The sequence below is a fragment of the Phoca vitulina genome, unplaced genomic scaffold, assembly GCF_004348235.1.
Source record: "Phoca vitulina isolate PV1807 unplaced genomic scaffold, GSC_HSeal_1.0 scaffold21, whole genome shotgun sequence".
Classification (NCBI taxonomy): domain Eukaryota; kingdom Metazoa; phylum Chordata; class Mammalia; order Carnivora; family Phocidae; genus Phoca; species Phoca vitulina.
This window is the reverse complement of record NW_022589724.1, coordinates 11,354,317-11,376,080: the sequence shown is the minus strand read 5'-3', so window position 1 is coordinate 11,376,080 and position 21,764 is coordinate 11,354,317. Positions and strand designations below refer to the sequence as shown.

The following is a 21,764-nucleotide window of genomic DNA, read 5'->3' as shown; positions in this document are numbered from 1 at the left end:
TAATTTCAGTAAGGAGGAGACCCAAGGGAGTATCATCAGTGATAAGAAATGATAAGAAATGAAGGGTAGTTGATCATGCACTGAGAAGAAAAACAAAAATTATCCCTTGCTTTTGAAATACGTCTTCAGTTTTCTCTTCAGATGTTGATGTGTGACATATCTTGAGAAATCACAGTATCACCTGCTTCTCAAGAGCCCCCCATTTGTTATGCCGTGTCATATATTGATTATGTTTCAGATCTTTACTTGTAGTAAACAGATTACAAGTTTACAAAACCTGTGACTCCTACCTAGCCTGGTGATTTGTGAAATTGAAAAAAATATATCCACCTAATAAATGTTAAGTAGCTAAATGGTTTAATTTAAAAGGCAGTGTAGTATAGTAGTGAAAGCGTGGATTCTAGAACCAGACTCCCTAGGCAGGAATCTCATCTCTATTACTTGCTGGGGAAGTTATTTAGTGTCTCTGATGTCAGTTTCATCATCTGCTAAATGGGAATAAAGATAATAATCATACCTGCTCGTAGGGTTGACATGAGAATTAAATGAATTAATATTTGTAGAACACTTAGAACAGTGACTAGAATTTAATAAGTGCTATGTAAACATTTGCTGAATAAATAAATGCAAATTTTAAAAAATCATAGAGTATTTTAGAGCCAGGCTGATTTGAGTTTGAACACCAATACTGTTGTTACATAATAGTATCTACTACTCAGGATTAAAAGAAATACCCTATATAAAGGACTTAGAACAGTGCTTGGCATAAAGTAGATTCTCAATAAATATTAATTCTGTCATATTCTTACTAGTATCTGAGTCTGTTTTGTGCTTTGTCTAGAATTTTTTGAACTGTTAGCTATTTTCAGAATAAAAGTGAATTCAATATTGATATTATCCACAACAAGGGTAAATAATGTCAACAACATTTAAATCAACTTTAGGCTTGGCTAATCCTTAATGTGGACAGCTAAGGACTGATCTGCTTGTCATTTGTTATGTTGGTGTTTTTGCACGGCAATGCCATTCCCTTGACATTCAAATCAGTTTCAATATATCACATAAAATGTCTACTGAGCTTTGTAACAGCATCTTAAATCCAAGAATAAGTCACCAACTGTATTGTACTCTCTTTAAGGCACTTATTTTGCTTTTCCATTGCAGGTGTCTGGAAGGTTATGTGATGGATACAGATATAGATACATTCACCTGCCAGAAAGATGGTCACTGGTTTCCCGAGAGAATCTTCTGCAGCCCTAAAAAATGCCCTCTTCCAGCAAATATAACACGTATACGTGTTCATGGGGCTGATTTCAGTGTGAATAAGCAAGTTTCTGTGTCATGTGCAGAAGGGTATATTTATGAGGGAGTTAACATATCAACGTGTCAGGTAAGATTCTCTGTCCTAGAACGTGTGTGTGTAACTCATTTATATATATTAAATGTGTGTGTGTGTGTCTAAAGCAGTATCTGGCTATCCTGAAAAGAAAAAAATGTCTCAAGTTTCCAATTGTGTCAAGAATTTGAGGAGTTTTTTGGTAGAAATATTGTAAAACATAGCTTTCTTTTTAATATTCCCATTTTTAAACCAAGAAAATGCCAAGAGTAGGTGAAAAGTGCCAAAGTGAGATAAAATGTTAAAATATCTATAACAAAATATTCATGAAAAATTAACCATAAGTCAGATGGTCTACACATAAATGTAGTAAAGAGTGTCCTTGTGTGGGAAATGAGCCCTGACTGATACCAAATGTTTCCAGTTTTAGTAGAAGAACCAGAGGTTGCAGAAACAGACAGTAACTTAGATCAAATCCTGTCTCTGCTACCTACTACTTGTGTGACTTTAAGAAAGTCACTTAAAATGTCTGAGCTTCAGTCTCCTTATTTGAAAAAATGTGTATAACAATATATGTCTTGTATGGTCAGAATGAGAAACTAGAGAGTAAACGGGGGAAAATGCCTAGATCAGCACCATAGAGAGCAGATATCCCTAGCACACCCTCTTCACCAGAGAAAGAAAAAGAAAATGAGTTATCGATATATTCTTCTGTTGCTGGAGTTGGGGGAGGGAGGAGCTGAAAGGGGGGACAGGCTGCATGGTATAGAAATGACTTTTACCTTAAACATTCCTTTGAACTCCATCGCTAATATTGACAGGCTCTGTGACGACCTATTCCCCCCCTTTATTTGTAAATCTGTAATTGGAAGAATTAAATTATTTAATGTTTATAAAGCATCTAGTACATACCTGACATTTAGTAGGGACTCAAGAACTATTTCATAGTCCTCCCGGTTTTCCATTTATAAATCATGCATACTCGGTGATTCATTGCTACCAAACCTAAAAACAGGAACATCGCAGGAAGCAGGTCAGATGACTGTCAGAGTTACTGCGCTCTCAAAATTGGTATCATTCCAGATGGTCCCTTCTAGATTTAGAGCTGAAGCAGTTTGAGGGACAGCTTTTTCAAGGACCCTGAGCTGTTTGAAATAAACTTACAGGAAGTTTGTCCTGTAGGGACATGCTCAGGGAATTAATTCAACGTTCCTCCAGAGCTTGTCTGGGTTGGGTGTGTGGACAACTGGGTGCTCCTCCGTGTGCCCTGTAGGACCCTGATGTATTGGTGACTACGGGTTTGGTTTATTTTTGGAGTCGATAATTTATTTTTGACAACCCTCATTGTTTTCTCCACATAAGGTATGACCCCTCACACAAACCCCACACAAATGAGTTTTGGGTTGAATTCTGTTCTAAAAGGTAGAATAGACCTTTTCTAAGTGCTTAAATGCAGGAATTGTCTAAAACTATGTTCAGTGCCTAGAAATATTTTATTTTGATACAACAAAACGATTCTGTACTTCATAGAACAAATAAATGGATGAGAAGATCAATATGAATTTTGAAGAATGAATACTGAAGGAGTTCTGGCCCTTCCTGAAATTAAGACATATTACAGAATTACAAAGGTCCTATCAGTGTGGTTTTGGTATAGATTCAGCAGACAGGAAAATGAGGGGAATGGAAGAAATAAATCAAAAGTACATCCTGATAAAGGAATCATCACAAGTCCATGGAGAAAGGAATCATTAGTAAACAAATTATTCTGATATAGTGAAGTAACCATTACAGGAAAAAACTAAAATATGCCAAAACAGTTCCAGGATATATCAAAAGAAACCAATACCACATAGTTTTTAAAAGTTAATAGTAATGCCCAGAATAATTTATGTAGAAAGATAGGTTCATTGAAGCATTATTCACAGTATTGAAAAATTAGATGCAACTTATATTTCCGACATTAGGGGAATGGTTAATTATGAGGCAGACACATATATAAAATTAATTCTGCCTCAAATGTGGAATAAATGTCCTGTTTTATTTTATTTTTTTATTTTTTTTAAAGATCTTATTTATTTATTTGACAGAGAGAGAGAGTTAGCGAGAGCAGGAACACAAGCAGGGGAGTGGGAGAGGGAGAAGCAGGCTTCCCACCGAGCAGGGAGCCCTGATGCGGGGCTCAATCCCAGGACCCTGGGATCATAACCTGAGCCGAAGGTAGACACTTAACGACTGAGCCACCCAGGCACCCCGCCATAAATGTCCTGTTTTAGACTGTTATCCAGCTCATGCACCATTTCCTCAAAGAAAACAGAAAAATATTAGCAAGAGAATAACAGTCTTCAAGAGAAACATCTGGGTATGCCTCACTTCACACAAATAGATGATGAAAGATGTTAACTCTGAGTGGGGCGGGGGGCAGGGGGAGCAGTAAAGTGAAATGTAAGGACACATTAGTATCAGTCATGGAATATTTGTGTCAATCTTCCAGTCCTCCTTCATCGTAATGAAAACATACTTCTTGGTGTTCTTGATTTTTTTTAATGGATTCTATTAGGAACAAAATGCTTGTTTTATGTGTGTGAGAAATGTCTAAAATTGTTCAGCGATAACTGAAAAGGCCATCTAATAATTAGTCTGTGTTTTTTTAAGGCCACAGGTAATACATATCAGAAGTAGAACCAAATTCTAGGTTCTTTTGACCATCATTTTGGGGATTATTCTTCTATGCCAATATTTGCCAATTTCTTCATTCATATGTATTAACTCCTAAATGTAATTTCTTTTTTTTTTAAGATTTTATTTATTTATTTGAGAGACAGAGAGAGAGAGCATGAGAGGGGGGAGGGTCAGAGGGAGAAGCAGACTCCCCACCGAGCAGGGAGCCCGATGTGGGACTCGATCCCAGGACTCCAGGATCATGACCTGAGCCTAAGGCACACACTTAAGCAACTGACCCAAGCAGGCACCCCTAAATGTAATTTCTAATCTGTCATTTGTTATTTAGCTTGATGGCACCTGGGAGCCACCATTTTCTGATGAGTCCTGCAGTCCAGTTTCTTGTGGAAAACCTGAAAGTCCAGAACATGGGTTTGTGTTTGGCAGTAAATACAGTTTTGAAAGCACAGTTATTTATCAGTGTGAACCTGGCTATGAATTAGAGGTAAGTGAATAAGTTCGTTAACTAGAATTAATTTGTTTTTCCAATATACTTGGGAACATTTTTAGTATTAACACCAATTTGTTTCACTGATTTTGGCCCTAAAAGATTTTTTAAACTTTGTTACTGTAGATCCTAACACTCTCCAAGAAATATTTAAAGTGACTTATAATTTTAAAAAACAAAGTAAGTCTCAAATTCAAAAAATCAGAGCCATGAAAAAGAAGAGGAAGCTGGAATACTAGCCACAAGACTGATATTGTTACTTTAGTTGGTCATTTAAGCCTGTGTTTTGGCCTCCTGTTAATCCTGCTCTGTACCAGGGCAGTCCATCTGTCACTGTGGGGAGAAGACCATAGGGATTTAGGTATACAAACTAAGATTTCCTCAAGCAATGGGGTTAAATACCTTGGAGGGTTCTTGGTTGAGATGCCAGGTTGCCGTATGGCAAGTGTGGCCTGAAAATCCTCAGAGCAGTTCTAACCAAATACCAAGTTAGGTCTCAAGACCACTCCTGGTCTGTAGTATTAAAACCCCATCAGCAACACCTGTGTCTCCCTATTTACTTTGGTGGGAAGGCTGCAGTTGATTTTTTTTTAAGTTGTTTTTTTTTTCAAATCACCCAGTGCTCATCATGATGAATGCCCTCCTTAATCCCCATCACCTATTTCACCCATCCCCCCACCGACCTCCCCTCTGATAACCATCAGTTTGTTCTCCATAGTTAAGAGTCTCTTTCTCGGTTTGTTTCTCTCTCTTTCTCTTTTCCCCTTTGTTCGCTTGTTTTGTTTCTTAAATTCTGCGCATGAGTAAAATCATATGGTATTTGTCTTTCTCTGACTGACTTATTTCACTTAGCATCCATGTCATTCCATCCATGTCATTGCAAATGGCAAGATTTCATTCTTTTTATGGCTGAGTAATATTCCATTGTAATATATACCACATCTTCTTTATCCATTCATCAGTTGATGGACACTTAGGCTACTTCCATATCTTGGCTACTGTAAATAATGCTGCAGTAAATGTAGGGGTGCATATACCCCCTTAAATTAGCGTTCTTGTATTCTTTGGGTAAATACCCAGTAGTGTGATAGCTGGATCATAGGGTAGTTCTACTTTCAACTTTTTGAGGAACCTCCATAATGTCTTCCACAGTGGCTGCACTAGTTTGCCTTTCCATCGACAGTGCAAGAGGGTTCCTTATTCTCCACATACTCACCAATACTTGTTGTTTCTTGTGTTTCTTATTTTAGCTATTCTGACAGGTGTGAGGTGATATCTCTTGTAGTTTTGATTTGCATTTCCCTCGTGGTGAGTGATATTGAACATCTTTTCATGTGTCTGTTAGCCATCTGTATGTCTTCTATGGAGAAATGTCTGTTCATGTCTTCTGCCCATTTTTAATTGAATTATTTGTTTTTTGGGTGTTGAGTTCTTTATATATTTTGGATACTAACCCTTTATCAGGCATATCATTTCAAATATCTTCTCCCATTCCATAGGTTGCCTTTTAGTTTTGTTGATTGTTTCCTTCACTGTACAGAAGCTTTTTTTTATGATTTTTATTTTTAAGTACTCTCTACATCCAACATTTTTCATAATATCCTGATTGTTTATATTTCTGTGGTGTTGGTTGTTATTTCTCTTCCCTCATTTATGATTTTATTTATTTCAGTCCTTTCTCTTTTCTTTTTTGATAAGTCTGGTTAGGGGTTTTTTTCTGATGTAAGTATTGCTACTCTGGCTTTCTTTTGACATGCAGGTGCATGATAGATGTTTCTCCATCTCCTTACTTTCAATCTGCAGGTGCCTTTAGGTCTAAAATGAGTCTCCTGTAGGCAGTTTATAGATGGGTCTTGGTTTTTCATCCATTCTGTCACCCTCTGTCTTTTGATTGGAGCATTTAGTCCATTTACATTCAAAATAATTATTGATAGATATGTATTTATTGCCATTTTATTACTTGTTTTGTGGCTGTTTCTGAAGTTTTTCTCTGATTCTTTCTTATCTAATTCTCTCATGTTTTGCTGATTTTCTTTAGCAATACATTTGGATTTCTTTCTCTTCATTCTGTGCATATTTATTAGTGGTTTTTGATTTGTGGTTACCATTAGGTTTGTATATAACATCTTCTGCATATAGCAGTCTAAATTAAGTTGATAGATATTTAAGTTTGAACCCATTCTTTCCTCCTCATCTCCCCACATTTTAGGTATATGGTGTCATATTTTACATCCTTTTATTTTGTGAGTTCCTTGATTGATTTTTTACAAAAATATTCATTTTTATTGCTTTGTATTTCCTACCTTCATTATGTCATTTTTGGTCTATCCTTTCCACCCAAAGAGTCCCTTTAATATTTCTTGCAGGGCTGGTTTAATGGTCATGAAATCCTTTAGTTTTTGTTTGTCTGGGAAACTCTTTATCTCTCCTTCTATTCTGAGTGATAGCCTTACTGGATAGAGTATTCTCGGCTGTAGATTTTTCTCATTTAGCACTTTGAATATATCTTACAACTCCCTTCTGGCTTGGAATGTTTCTGCTAAAAAATCCACTGATAGCCATATGGGGTTTCCTTTGTATGTAACTGTCTTATTTTGTCTTGCTACTTTTAATATTTTTCTTTCTCACTATATTTTGCCATTTTAGTCACAAATGGTGACTAAAATGGTTTAGTCTTGGTGTAGATCTGCTTTTGTTGATTTTGTTGGGGGTTCTCTGTGCCTCCTGGTTCTGGATATCTGTTTCTGTCCCCAGATTTAGGAAAGTTCTCAGCTATAACTTCTTCAAATAAATACTCTACCCCCTTTTCTCTCTCTTCTTCTGGGACTCCAATAATATTTGGAGTATTAATATTAGTATAATATTATGCTAATAATACCATAATATTATTATGTTTGATGTAGTCACTGAGTTCCCTAAATCTGTTCTCATTTTGCATGATTTTTTTTTCTCTCTATTGTTCAGCTTGATTACTTTCCATTATTCGGTCTTCTGTGTCATTATTTCTTTCCTCTTCTTCCAGCTTGCTGTTACTTCTGTTAAGTATGTTGCTTATTTTGTTTATTGAGCCCTTTATCTCTGCTATGTTATTCCTTATCTCTGTGTTAATGGTCTCACTGATGTCCTCCATTCTTTTGTGAAGTCTGGTGAGTATCCTTATGATCATTGCTTTAAATTCTCTATCAGGCATGTTACTTATATCTGTTTTGCCTAGATCTTTGGACGTGGCCTTGTCCCATTCTTTCATTTGGGACAAAATCCTCTGTCTTCTCATTTTATCTAACTCTCTGTGCCTGTTTCTCTGTGTTAAGAATGCTATGTCTCTTATTCTTGAGGGTAATGGCTTTATGAAGAAGAGGTCCTATAGTGCCCTGCAGTGTAGTGTCCCTTGTTCCCCAGGGCCTGGTGATTCTGAGAGTGTCTCCAATGTGTGTTGCATGTGCTCTGCTTTTGTGTCCTGGCTGCTTTATCCTTCAGGCCAGTGGTCTGCAGAGGTTCTCTTTGCCAATTGTGGACAGTGTTTGTCTCTGGCCTAAATGTGGCACATTTAACTAGGTGTGCTCTGGCCTGCTTGTGAAATGAGACCTATCACCACCACCACCAGAACTGAGGCCTTGCAAAACTCCCAGGTCAGGAGGTGCAGTGTTGGCAGGGGTTTAGGCTGGTCTTCTGGAGTAGGGAGCCCACTGCACTGGGACTGAGGCAAGTGTGACTGGGAAGGAGGGTTCTTCTGGAGTGCGGGATGGCAGCATTGGTATAAGTAAGTTAGGTGGTGAGTGTCGACACTGCGCCGGTTTCTGCAGGTAGCCCTGTGCTTCTGCTGAGGGGGGCGAGGAATGGTGCCTGCCAGTTCCTTTGTTCCCAGAGGGGTCTCTCCATTAATGCTGCCTCTCTGAGACACACTCTGAGATGAGCAACTAACCTCCCCACTGTGTGCCCCAGGCATTCTTCAGATCACTGTGTCCATACTGTATGTCTGGGGATGTTTGCCTGCCTTCTCTCTAAGAACAACTCCAATGTCCTCCAAGCTCTTCCAGAGCCAAACACACTGATCTTTAAAACTCTAGGCTTTGAACCCACCAGAACTTATGAAATTCAGGCCCTCTTGCTTTCCAAGCCAATTGTTATGGGGATTCATCCTCCCCATGTGCTCCCCCGTGTGCTAGTCTCTCTCTCACTCTTCTCTGCTACTGCAGCTCCCTCCCCACTGCAGTGGCCATAGTCTTTTTCTCTCCCAAAATGCATCTCTGCACTCCCTACCTTCTTCATTGTGGCCTCTTCTCTACCTTTAGTTATGGAGTTTGTTCTGCCAGTGTTCAAGTTGACTTGAGGGTTATTTAGTATGATTTGATAGTTATCTAGTTGTATTTGTGGGATGAGGTGAGTCTAGGGTCCTCCTACTCCACTGCCATCCTCCCCTCCTATCTGGAGTCAATTTTGCTGAAGCATTGATCATATCATCAAACTTCAAATTTAAGAGGCTTGCTTATATTTCCTAATGTCATCATCTGGTTTTTCTGGAAACTTCTTCCTGTTTTTATTGTAGTAGTGGTATTTAAATGTGGGTTTTGCAGAAGTATTCATTGCCAGTTATTTGTTAAATTTGTATAGTACATTCCATAATTTTTTGACCATGCATTCAGAGAATTGTCATAAGATAGGTCCATGAAATTTGGAACTAAACTTACGTGGATCTTTTTTCATTTCCTTAGAAGATTTTTAAAAAAGAAAAAAAGAAGTATGATAATGTAATGGTTGATTGCATTTGGAGAGTTTTTCTGGCTTTGAAATTAATTTTTTAATGTGAGAGTACTAATCTTGCAATTTGTTAAGAAGTAAAGTGGTATAAAATTTAAACTTATGAATTTAAATTTAATATTTAGTAACTAGATGGGTCATTAAGTTTGAGGAAGTAGATGATTTACCTTAAAAAATTGGGGGAATATCCCAGTGTTAACTACAAAATTGAGAGAAGTGCTATAGCAATAGTTCTCATTCTAAGCTACCTGTTAGAAACTTTTAAGAAATAGTAATGTCTAGTTACTTGCAGAAATAACCAATGCCAGGTGTGGGACATGAAATGTAAAAGATTAGCCTAGAAAAGCTTGTCATGTGAGATATTAGGGAACCTATTAAAGACTACATGTTAAAAAGACTTGGAGGCCAACTGGATGAGGTTCCCACAGGCCAACATGAGACCATTTGGGCTTCAATAAGGCAATAACTTTAATGGACTAAACACATCAAATCTGTTACGAGTAACAGTAGACTCATAAGGACACAGAAAATCAGTTGGTAACTATTAGAGGATGTTCATAAACAAATTCATTATTTTGAAAACAGACAGTGAAAGGGGAAGAATTGTCTTTTCCATGCTAACTGGATGACAAGAAAACCTGTAGTAGATGAATGCAAGTTTCCTTTATAGAAGTATTTCAGTCAATAATTGATAGAATTTAAATCTCAGAGTTTGCAACTCTTATGAACTAGTTGATTTAGGTCATCATCATCATGGCAACTGGTGTTAGAAAAAAAAGAGGCAACCAGATATTATGTGCCTCTGGATGGAAAAACACACCATATGAAAAAGTCTTGCCAAAAAGAAGAAAAGCTGAGTTTGAATCTTATCAAACCTGTAAATCTGACTACCAGTACCAAAGACAGAAGTACTTGGTAAGAGATACCATAATGCAGCCATCAGCAAAATTCTGTCTGTAGAAGTAGCTACAGAACAACTGACCCAGTTTTCCAGTTTCTGAAACAAATAAATTGACAGGGTAAGAGGGGAAGAAATAGAAGGAACCTATATTTTAAAGAGGTACATAAACCATGTAGACCTTATTTTAGTCCGGATTCAAGTGAACCATAAAGCAATAAGTTATAAAGTTTATGCAACAATTGGAAATTTGACCACTAACAGGATTGTTATTAATATTAAGGAATTGTTACTTTTTAAGCTGTGATAGTATTATTGGTTATTGTGGTTATAGTTTTAAGAGCCCGCATCTTTTAGAGATTCGTACTGAAATAATTACTGGTAAATGATTTGATGTGTGGGATTTGCTTCAAAATAAGGTGCATTCTTAGGAAGGAGGTAGGGCTTAGATGAAACAAGGTTGGCCTTGAATTAATCGTATAAGGTGGGTGATGGCTATATCAGAGTTTGTTACTTTTCTTTCTACTGTTATATTTTGCATGTGTTTGAGTTCTTCTCCAAGCTTTAAATTCCTTATCTGCTATGAAGTAATAAATAAAATAAAATTTTATACTATATGTTTAAAAAGATTAGGTTCTAAGTAATGTATTAAGGGGCTTGATTCTAAGTCAACATATGCACACAGATTTTGTTACCTGTTTCATTGCTCAGAGCCCTTTGGATATCAAATTAATCTTGAAGCTGTATTCTGCCTTAGCAAGATGTCTGACAAAGAGCTATTGCCTCTCTTTTGGTTTTACCTAATGTCTTTCATCATTCTTCTTCTTTTTTTTTTTAATTTTTTTTTTTTTAGATTTTATTTATTTGAGAGAGAGAGACAGAGATAGTGAGATAGAGAGCACAAGTGGGGAGGAGAGGGAGAAGCAGGCTCCCCACAGAGCAGGGAGCCCGATGCGGGACTCAATCCCAGGACCCCGGGATCATGACCTGAGCCGAAGGCAGATGCTTAACCGACTGAGCCACCCAGCGCCCACATCATTATTCTTCTATTCAAAGATATTTTCTTTGAGCTATCAGTCTACTGATAAATCTTTACCTGTAAAGTTCCATTGACTTTATTTTATTTTATTTTTTATTTTTAAAGATTCTGTTGATTTTAATAGAGGGTTATTATCCTGACTTCCTAAGAAAAAGTTGAATCAATTAAGTAAACAGGTCTTTTAATATAAAGTCATTATTTTTTTCTTATTGAAAAAAGCAATATGTGTTGATTATAGAAAGGTTGGAAAATGCAAAAGAAAAGTAGTTTTTCAGGATTCTTCATCCAGAGATAAACACTGTTAACATTTGCTATACTTTTACTATGTTTATATACTTATGTATGCACAGGAAAATGTACTATTTTAGTTTGTGAATTATTTTTTATTAATTTTGAGGAAGTATATGACAAGCCATTAAAGCCAGCTCCCTGACTAGGAACACTGATGATTGTAGTAAAAGATAAACAACAAAGAAGGAAGAAACAAAAACTCATAAAAATTATATCCAGAAGTCAAAGAATAGTAATCTTAGCTCATATATACCTATAATAACTATAGGGGTCCAACAGCCTATATAGCCATCAAGGGTTATGGGCTATTGAAGAATGTACAAAAATATATTCAGAATAATAATTATAAATAATTTTTCAAGTAAATTCTATTCATTTTGCTTTATTTCAGAAGGTAGGGAAGTAAAGTTTAGAAAGACTTTTACTCCAAATATTTAAAATTTTAAATGCTTGGGCCCTTAATAGGGTAAGTTTATCTTTAATGGATAGGTTACATTGTCAAAAAGTTCAATTCTCATACCAATAAGATATTTTTATTTGTTTCATGTTCGAAGGTGTAAAAAAACCAATTCCCATTCTTTGCTGTACCTCTCAGGTATTGAAAAGTAAATTCAATTCAAAATATTTTTAAAATTTACTTAGCAAATATACTTCCTTGACATTTCACACGCATTCCTTATCAACCTTTGCTATTGGTTATAATCAGTTGTCACCTAAATAGAAAGTGAAACAAAGTCTGTCCTTTAATTACACTGGTCAGCCCGGGTATGAATTTTGAAGTAAATTGGTGAAAGCATTTTTGAAAGTGTAAGCCTCATCCTTAAACCATATTTATTTAATGAATTCATTTAGCATTCCAGTGCTGGGAGATTCAGGTTCATAGCTAAGATTACTTTGCATTCCCTTATTATCTTTTCATCATTGAGGTATAATCCTGGCAATAACCTTTTTTTTTTTCATTGATTCACAGGGGAACAAGGAACGTGTTTGTCAGAAGAACAGAATGTGGAGTGGAGAGGTAGCAAGGTGCAAAAGTAAGTCACATGACATTCAACGGTCCCAAAGACAATACTGATGATGCATAATAACAGTGTGGCCACATTTCCTTTACAAATCAGTGTTTCAATTAAAAAATATTTTTTTAATCATCTCCACAAACTGTGTGAGACTCTTTGATGGGCTTTCACTCAAGGGCACCAAATCAACAAAAGGGTCAAAAATTGTAGTAGAGATTAATGATTAAAGTGGCATAGAGCACAAGATTACCGACTCCGGAATGGCAAACATTTTGTTAGAAATTATTTAACTGTTGAATTTATTTGTCTCGTTTTGTGGATTTTCCCCTCCAAATAATTATAAATTAGAAGGTTTAGCATTGTCCCTTTTTGGTGATGGTACTAGCCAATACTGACATTTTTTTAAAGTGATGTCACATCTGTCAAGTAAATGAATAGTTGTGGAATTTTGCATTAACTCATTTTATGAGAACATCCAAGTTTATTTAGCAAAAGATGAGTTAATTCACATGAGTTTATTCCCAACACATGGCCCATATGATTCCTCTGCCAGAGACAATATATAGTCGACCCCATAAACAACTCAGGTTTGAACTGGGCATATCTACTTACATGTGGGGTTTTTTTCAATAAATACAAGTACAGTACTAGAAACTTATTTTCTCTTCCTTATGATTTTCTTAATAACGTTTTCTTTTCTCTGGCTTACTTTATTGTGAGAATACAGTATATAATACATATAACATTCAAAATATGTGTTAATCAACTGTTTATGTCAGCAGGCTCTTCATTAGTTAAGTTTTGGGGGTGTCAAAAATTATATGTGGATTTTTGACAGCATGGGATGTTGGCACTCCCCACCTCCACGTTGTCCAAGGGTCAACTACAGTTAGATAAAATAGTACAAGCCTATCAAAGTGGCAGGCTTTAAACCTTTTTCTCTTGATAATCCTGGGGGAGTCATCAAATTTTCAAACTGGTATTGGCCTCTTAGATTATCTAGTTAAGCAGTCTCTTAGATGAGTCAGCTGGTCTAGACTGAACTAAGTCAAGATCAGCTAGATTTATTTATCTTCCTAAATAAGTAAATGGGGGACGAGGAGAAGTGAAATGACCTGCCCAATATCATAAATTAAGTTAATGGCAAAGCTGACAGTAGGACTCAAGGTATGCAAATCTTTGTTCACTGTGATTTTAACCATATCTTCTGGGGTAGATTAATGATTTGATTTTACATATACAGGAATCTTAAATTCTTAAAGGAATATTATGTGGCTGAAACTCAGTGGAGAATATATGACTGTTTTTAGTTCTCAAAAACTTGTATAAATATTATACAGAAAAATATTTTTTAAAAGCATTGAGTAACATCTCAAGTCACAGAAAAGCATCATTGGGTATTTCTGATAGTAGCATATTTTTTTTATCTCAGATGTTCATGATCAAAAAATGTATGAACGTATCTGGGAAGGAGAGAGGGAAATGAAAAGGATACATGTATGTCTGGCATAGGAACCCACCATGGTGTTGGTGAGGGGACTGTTTCTGTGGCAGGTTTCATTCAAACTGCAATGATGATGGTTTGTATAGTTGGTCTCTCCAAAATGCAGGATAGTAATAAAAAGTTCTATATGAATCCTGTTATTTTTTTAAAGATTTATTTATTTATTTGAGAGAGAATGAGAGAGCAGGCGCATGAGCAGGAGTCACAGAGGAAGAAGGAGAGACAATCTCCAGCAGGTTCCATGCTGAGCACGGAGCCCAGCACAGGACACGATCTCATGACCCTGAGATCACGACCTGAGCCAAAAGCAGGAGTTGGATGCTCAACCAACTGCACCACCCAGACACCCCTATATAAATCCTATTCTTTATCTGTGGGGTTTTTTCTTTTTCTTTCTAAGTTATCAAATAAAATATATTGATATCTGTATCTATCAGTTTTCAGGGAAGTCTGTTCACTGATAGATACAGATATCAATATATGTAATAATTTAGTAAATTATATAGGAATCTTTCAAATCAGGTTGCTCAGTATGAGCACTTCTGCCCCCCAGAAATATTTGTATTTTTCATATGCCCCAGGGAAAAAGCATATAATAAAATATATAAAAATATCAACAGTTTTATCCCTGTGGTGGAATTAAAACTATTATTTTCTTTTTGCTTATTTGTGTTTTCTAATTTTCTGCAAAGAACTTGTACCATGTATTTAGTAATTTAGAAAGAGAAAGAAAAAAATCCCACAAAGAATAGGATTTGCATCTTCACAAAATCCCTAGATGATTTCTTTTTTTTTTTAAGATTTTATTTATTTATTTGAGAGAGAGAGAGCAAGAGAGTGGGGTGAAGGGCAGAGGGAGAAGCAGACTCCCTGCTGAGCAGGGAGCCTGATGCAGGACTCCATCCTGGGATTCCAGGATCATGACTTGAGCCAAAGGCAGACCCCCAACCAACTGAGCCACCCAGGTGCCCTCCATAGATGATTTCTATGCACATTAGTTTGGAAGCACTGCCTTAGACCTATGGCTTTTAGCCTTAGGCACATTGGAGCATCCTACGGAGCTTTGAAAAATCCCTTGCCCAGATAAATCAGTTAAGTCAAATCTCTGGGGGTGGGACCCCACATCAATATGTTTTTAAAGCTCCCAGGTAATTCCAAGAATTCCAAGATCCATGGTCCCGGTGTATGGAGTACTCACCAAGCTGGATGAAGCCCAAAGGAGTCGGTTAGCACCTAATCCACTAGCTCTCAACCCTGAGTGACCATTAGAAACCATATGGGGAGCTTTTAATACCAAAAGTTAGGTCACAACACAGAGACTGTGATTCATTTGGTCTGAGATAGGGCTTGTTCATTTATACCCCCAGCATTATTAACAACAAAAGGTGGCAATATACATAAAGATAGCTAGAGTCAACAGGCAAAATACCAATCTTTAATTGCCTACATGCATAAATCAAAACTTATACATGCTGGGTATTTTTCCTCCTTCAAAGCATATTTTTGTGTTTCACATAGGAGTAGGCTTTAATATTTTATATGATGCATTGAGTACCTTTAGCAATTGTAGGAGGATTGGAAGAAGCATTTAATACGAGGCTTTCATTTTTCTTTCTAGAGACCAGGTGTGAAGCTCCACTTGGGTTTCTGAACGGAGAAGCCAAGGTTGAAAACACTACTACTGGACCCACGGTGGTGTATTCCTGCAATAGAGGGTACAGCCTTGAAGGGGCACCTGAGGCGTACTGCACTGAACACGGAGCTTGGAGCTACCCACTTCCTCTCTGCAAACGTGTGTGTTGACTCTAGAGGTTTTCATGAGATTCAGTTTCGTGATTAGTTTCCCAAATGTCTAAACATAGAGGACACTCCACTGAGTGACATTGGCCCAGAGAAAGCGATCTGTGCATATCCAAACCAAATACTGTGGGGTGTTTTTTAAAGATTTTATTTATTTATTTGAGAGACAGAGAGAGAGAGAGAGCATGAGCAGGGGGAGGGATGGAGGAAGAGGGAGAAGCAGACTTCCCACCGAACAAGGAACCCAATGCGGGGCTCCATCCCAGGACCCCGAGATCATGACCTGAGCTGAAGGCGGACGCTTAACCAACTGAGCCACCCAGGCGCCCCTACTATGGGGTATTTTTAAAATCTATTCATATTATCTGGAATATCCAGTCGGAGAATCAGCTTTCATCAGATTCCTTGGATTATTACAGGTAGTCCAAGGCACTAATAAAAAAAATGTGCTTAATGAAAAAATTTTGACATAAATGTATAAGGAATTTGATTAAGGATGTGAAAAGGGTGAAGAAAGAATATATTAATGTGCAATTTTAATACGATAAAGTATATATAAATATAGTGAATGAAGATAACTAGTTATAAGCATTAGAATGAAAACAATATTCACATGCAAGATCTAAATTGAGAGGGTTCTGGTTATTGTTTAAAGTATTATAATGCAGTAACTGAGTCTTTAGGATTCAGCTGATGCCTGCTTCACTCATAAAGACTTTTTTGAAAATCAGAAAAACCGAAACTGCTGAAATATGTTGATGTGTGTCATACACTTGCACTAAGAAATCCTTGTGTTTTAATCATTTTTTGGTTTTGCTTCCAATGTATAAAATGAATCCATTTTTATGAATAAGCCTTGCAAACTCTACAATTTAAGTTATAATATTCTGTGTAAGTAGTGTGAATCTGAAGTTTTATTCAGCTCACTTAGAAAAGTCTGATGATTCTCTAGGGCGTCCTTCTGAAGGATGTTCAATAAAAGAAAGTAAAGTGACAATGAGATTTTACTCTGCATTCCTAATATTCTTCAAAGACCAAAGGAATGTTTAATGCACTCCCTGATTTCTAACACACCTTTTCTTTCCCCAGTGTTGGGCCATAATTTCAAACAACTATTTAATTTGCCATCTTAGAATTTTAGGACAATGTGTTAGTGGTTGAATAACTTGAGGTTTTCAGATCTGATCTGATCTTTTTTTTTTAATGATTTTTATTTATTTATTTGTCAGAGAGAGAGAGAGAGAGCACAAGTGGGGGGAGCAGCAGAGGGAGAGGGAGAAGCAGGCTCCCCACCGAGCAGGGAGCCCGATGTGGGACTCGATCCCAGGACCCTGGGATCATGACCTGAGCCGAAGGCAGACGCTTAACGACTGAGCCACCCAGGCGTCCCAGATCTGATCTGATCTTATCCTTAAAAATAATTTCATGTGGATGCAAAACACATTTTTTTAATGTTTGAAGTTCTGTATTTTTAAGCCTCATATTATCATCACTGAGAACCCAGCTCCAGAGGGCTCATCATACTCTGCCTTTAAAGAAATAAATTAAGAAGAGAAGGAGAATATCAGTAAGCATTTTTTTTCTGTTTAACAGCAAATCCATGTCCTGTTCCTTTTGTGATTCCCGAGAATGCCCTGCTTTCTGAAAAGGAGTTTTATGTTGATCAGAACGTGTCCATCAAGTGTAGGGAAGGCTTCCTGCTGCAAGGCCAAGGCATCATTACCTGTAACCCCGACGAGACGTGGACGCTGACAAGTGCCAAATGTGAGAGTAAGTAAATGGGCAGGTGGATTCCAGCTCATTTCATTAGTGCAGGATGTTTTCTCATCCTTGTGAGATATTTTCAATCAAGTAACTTAAATGTAGATATTTATATCTCTGTTTTATGGTTATCAGCTTCTCTGTTGACAATTTTTAAAATTAAAAAAAAAAAAAAGGTCTTTGAATTCCAAACATAAAAAGAAAAAACTTTCCAGAAATAGGCTAAAACCTATCTGGCCAGGATTCACTGAACAGATTTTCAAAATACGTCCTTCTGGGAATGAGCAAAATATTAAATCTAAAATATATTTTTTTCCCAGGGCACCTGGCTGGCTCAGTGGATAGAGCATGCAGCTCTTGATCTCAGGGTCATGAATTTCGAGCCCCAGGTTGAGCGTAGAGATTACTTTTAAAAAATTAAATAAAATACATATTTTTCCCATATTCTGAGAGTCCCCAAACTATCCTTTAACAGGCTATGGATGCTTTGCAATACAAAAATTATTCCACAGTGGTTCTCTAACTTGAACCACCTAGAAGACTTGTTTAAAACAGATTTCTGGGCCCCTCTCTGGAATGTCTGATTCAGTACTCTGGGGTGAGGCCCGAGAATGTGCATTTCAAACAAGTTCCCAGGTGTGGCTGCTGGAGATACTGGTCCTGGAACAACAGTTTGAGAACCTCTGGGCTAGCACCATGTTGATACATAACACACAATCCGGCAGCATCTCTTGCTGCCTTGTGATAACTCTTGACATCTCTTCACACACACTTCCTGCACTTAAAACATCTCCCCTGCCCAACTTCCTACCCTCCGGCTCCCTTGTGGTCCAAGCTACTCCCTCTGTAGCAATCAATTAATAAATATTCATTGAGTCTAACCAGATGCAGGACACTGGGCTACATAGTATAGGAACATATCATGCCTGCAATAACCATCTTCAGAACACTTGTACTCCAATTAAGAAGAAATGGGTGTGTGAAGGCCATGGGAATTGTGGAGTCAGAGAAGCCCTGGGTTTGAATTCTGTCCTCAAAACTTTCTAAGTCTAAACTTATGCCCGTGCCCTAACTTCTTTGAGCCTTAGGGCTCTCATGTGTTAATAGCCCCAATAACACCTATCTTACAGGTTTGTTTTGAAGAATAAATAAATCGGTGTATTTATTTCAGCAACATCTCCTGATAGGAAGAAATACACCAATAGCCCAAGTGCCTGAATTTTCAACTAGCAGTCTACCACAGCATTAGAATTTTGATTTTACTCCAGGAAATATGTACTATACTTTTAGCCTTATAAAGTCTACTCCAAGTGAAATGGGAGAACTATGTATGTATAAGCTTTGACCACCAGCCTGAACTAAAGCAGGCCAAGTGGCCTGATTCTGCACACGTATCCCCACGTTGGTCTCGGCTCCCTGAGACGTACCACTCAGAGCACTGGAAGGCAGAGTAAGGAGAGACATGCACTCTGGTGCATGCTTCCTGATTCCTCCATATTCTTGAGAGGCTCAGGGGTTGCCTCGGAGAGAAGGAGACAGTTTCTACCCCTGGTTGCTATCCTCAATCCCTCTTTTGCATTTTTTATTAAACAGAAAGCCTGTGGCTTAGAAGAAAATCTCTTCCCTGAGGGACATGAGCAACAACTTACCTCATTCTTTTCACCTCGTCCTGATAATTATCTTTATGAATCAGTGATTAAAATTTAGCGTGTGTGGGAATCACCTACGGAGTGTAGGTAAGATGCAGACTTACAAACTAGAAACTCCCGATATTTTCACTTCTAGCAAGAACCCAAGATGATTCCCGTATAGGTCGTCTGAAATCCGTGCTTTGGTCACTTCAGTAATCCAGCCATCAGCTCGCCATGATCTTTCTATCTGCCGCTCCCCCAGCCTGGATGCTCTTTCCCTCTGATCTACTCAAGCTCTAGAGCCTAGTTAAATGCCACTTTCACTGCAATTTGTACCCTGATAATCCTAAGCATAATTAGTCACATTCACTTTGATTTTCCTATAGTAGAGTATCCCCCAGGCCTGTACAACAGCTCTTTTTAAGTTGTCCATCATTCTGCTACTTGTCTGAACAATGGGACCACATTTTCTTTATTGGTTTCTTTCCAGTTTCTGATCCACAGTAGGCATTAATACATATTTGATATCTAACTCACTGAATTAACGTTTGTAACCACCTTAGAAGGAGAAGAAAATTCAGAAAAAACATACACATTGTCATCCCCTCTGACAAGTTCTTAATAGTATTATGACCACAAAGTGACCTTTTAGAATTCATGGAGAGTCATCCAAAAGTTAGACTTATACAAACAGGATACTGATTGGAGTCCCAGCTCCAATCCAGTCCTTGTTTTGTGAGCCACCCCAAAATAACTCTAGTTATCTCAAGGCTTCTCAAGGCAAAATTAGTTATAAAATTTTTTATTTAAATATACAGTACACGTCGCTTCTAAAAGAGAGGATTATCATTCAATCTCACATATTTCAAAAGCAAAGAGTCACTGTGTTACCGTCTTGAAAAGAAGGAAACTGATGTGAAACCTTGAAACCTCAAATGTCATAAACCTCATCAAGGGGTGTAAACAGTATGGACAGGCCAGAGACAATACTCATTTATTCATTTTTCGAACATGTCTTGAGAGCCCACTGCATACCAGGTGCTGTCCTAGGCACTAATAAAATGGCCTTGATGGAATATACAGTAGTGCAATTCATGATCTTTACTCTAAAATAGTAGACCACAAATAACCCCCATGCTTCTCCCTTTCTAATTTGATCAGCATCCTGCATGAACGTTCTCTTGGAAGCCACCTCTTTGGCAATCCACAAAAGCTCATTCTTGGGCTCCTAGAGACTTCTTGCCTGAGTAAAAAAAAAAAAAAAAAAAGAAGCTCAGCTTCAGCATTTGAATCAGAAGGCAAAACCTTTGACCCTGCACATCTCATTTTTCTAGACAGCAGCAGATTATGCTTTTAGTTCCTACTATCTTTTAGTTATTATACAGGTGAAAAGGTAACTTTATATATTTTATCTTTGCTCTTTAAATTAATTCAGTCTTTGAGAGGAGACTGTGTTCTCTTCCATCCACTGGCTGGGTCAGTAGCACAGGCTTCATTGTGGTTTTGTTTCCCTGTAGAAATATCCTGTGGTCCACCAACTCATGTAGAAAACGCGATTGCTCGAGGCATACATTATCAGTATGGGGACATGATCACCTACTCGTGTTACAGTGGATACATGTTGGAGGGTTCCCTAAGGAGTGTTTGCCTAGAGAACGGAACCTGGACATCACCTCCTGTTTGCAGAGGTAAGGGAATCTTTGAACGGTTATTTCTCAGGGAAGCTGTAGGGAAATGCATATCAAAGTCTGATAAGGCCAACAGCTAGTATGCAGCTCTTTTACTTTTCCTTGGCTTTAAATTTTCCCTTGACATCTATGTCATTTTCCTTAACTTTATGGGTTTGAGTTTTGAAAGCTTTCATACAGAACTGTGGCCCAGCACACGGCCCCTTCCTGAGTCGATCATGGCTCCTCAGTTCAAGTGTTCTCTCAGAGTATTCTCCAGCTGCTAGGGGAGCTGTGTTATGTGTGAGCCATGAGGGCACTTCTTGGACAGTCAGGTAGTTCCAGCAGATTCCAGTTCTACCCCCCATCCTGGGCAGACTCCTAGCCTTGCTGGAGATGGGGTAGCCCGTCTGGTGGGCAGAGTAAGACACAGGAGGTACTGGGCAGCCCTAGGGAGGTGGAGCCCACCCCAGGGTCTCCCTGGCCATGTTGGGGGCTGGTGACAGGCACTCCATCCATGCTCATATCAGCACTGCTGTCCCTTCACTTGCTGGATTGAATTTGCCAACCCAAGGATGAATTTTGTGTGTGAATTCAATAAAATATCCTTGGGGGAACAAGGGAACAAGGTTCTGTGCTTAAAATTCTGCAACATTGAAAGAGGTAGATAACGAGGCATCCTAGTAGGTCCTAAAACTTACACTTTTTTACAAACCATAATGATTGTTCCAGTCTACAAATACTTACTGAAAGTCAAGAGCTATGCTAGTGAACAAGACAAACATAACCAAGGAACTAAAAGAAAAATCAAATTGCTGAGTAGGTTTTCCACATGGCCACATGGGCCATGGTCAGATTTGGATTTGGGGTGAAAAGGCCAGAGTCTTTAATGAC

The 21,764-nt window shown here is 37.8% G+C and overlaps 1 protein-coding gene across 1 annotated transcript in view; it reads left to right on the top strand.

Moving 5' to 3' along the window:
• The window catches only part of SVEP1 (sushi, von Willebrand factor type A, EGF and pentraxin domain containing 1), a 192,768-nt gene that overhangs the window by 158,896 nt on the left and 12,108 nt on the right, over window positions 1-21,764 (top strand). The window contains exons 39-44 of the mRNA XM_032418406.1: window positions 1,165-1,390; window positions 4,347-4,502; window positions 12,462-12,525; window positions 15,630-15,803; window positions 17,405-17,581; window positions 20,721-20,891. Coding sequence (XP_032274297.1) covers window positions 1,165-1,390; window positions 4,347-4,502; window positions 12,462-12,525; window positions 15,630-15,803; window positions 17,405-17,581; window positions 20,721-20,891 — 968 coding nt within the window. The remainder of the gene's footprint in view (window positions 1-1,164; window positions 1,391-4,346; window positions 4,503-12,461; window positions 12,526-15,629; window positions 15,804-17,404; window positions 17,582-20,720; window positions 20,892-21,764) is intronic.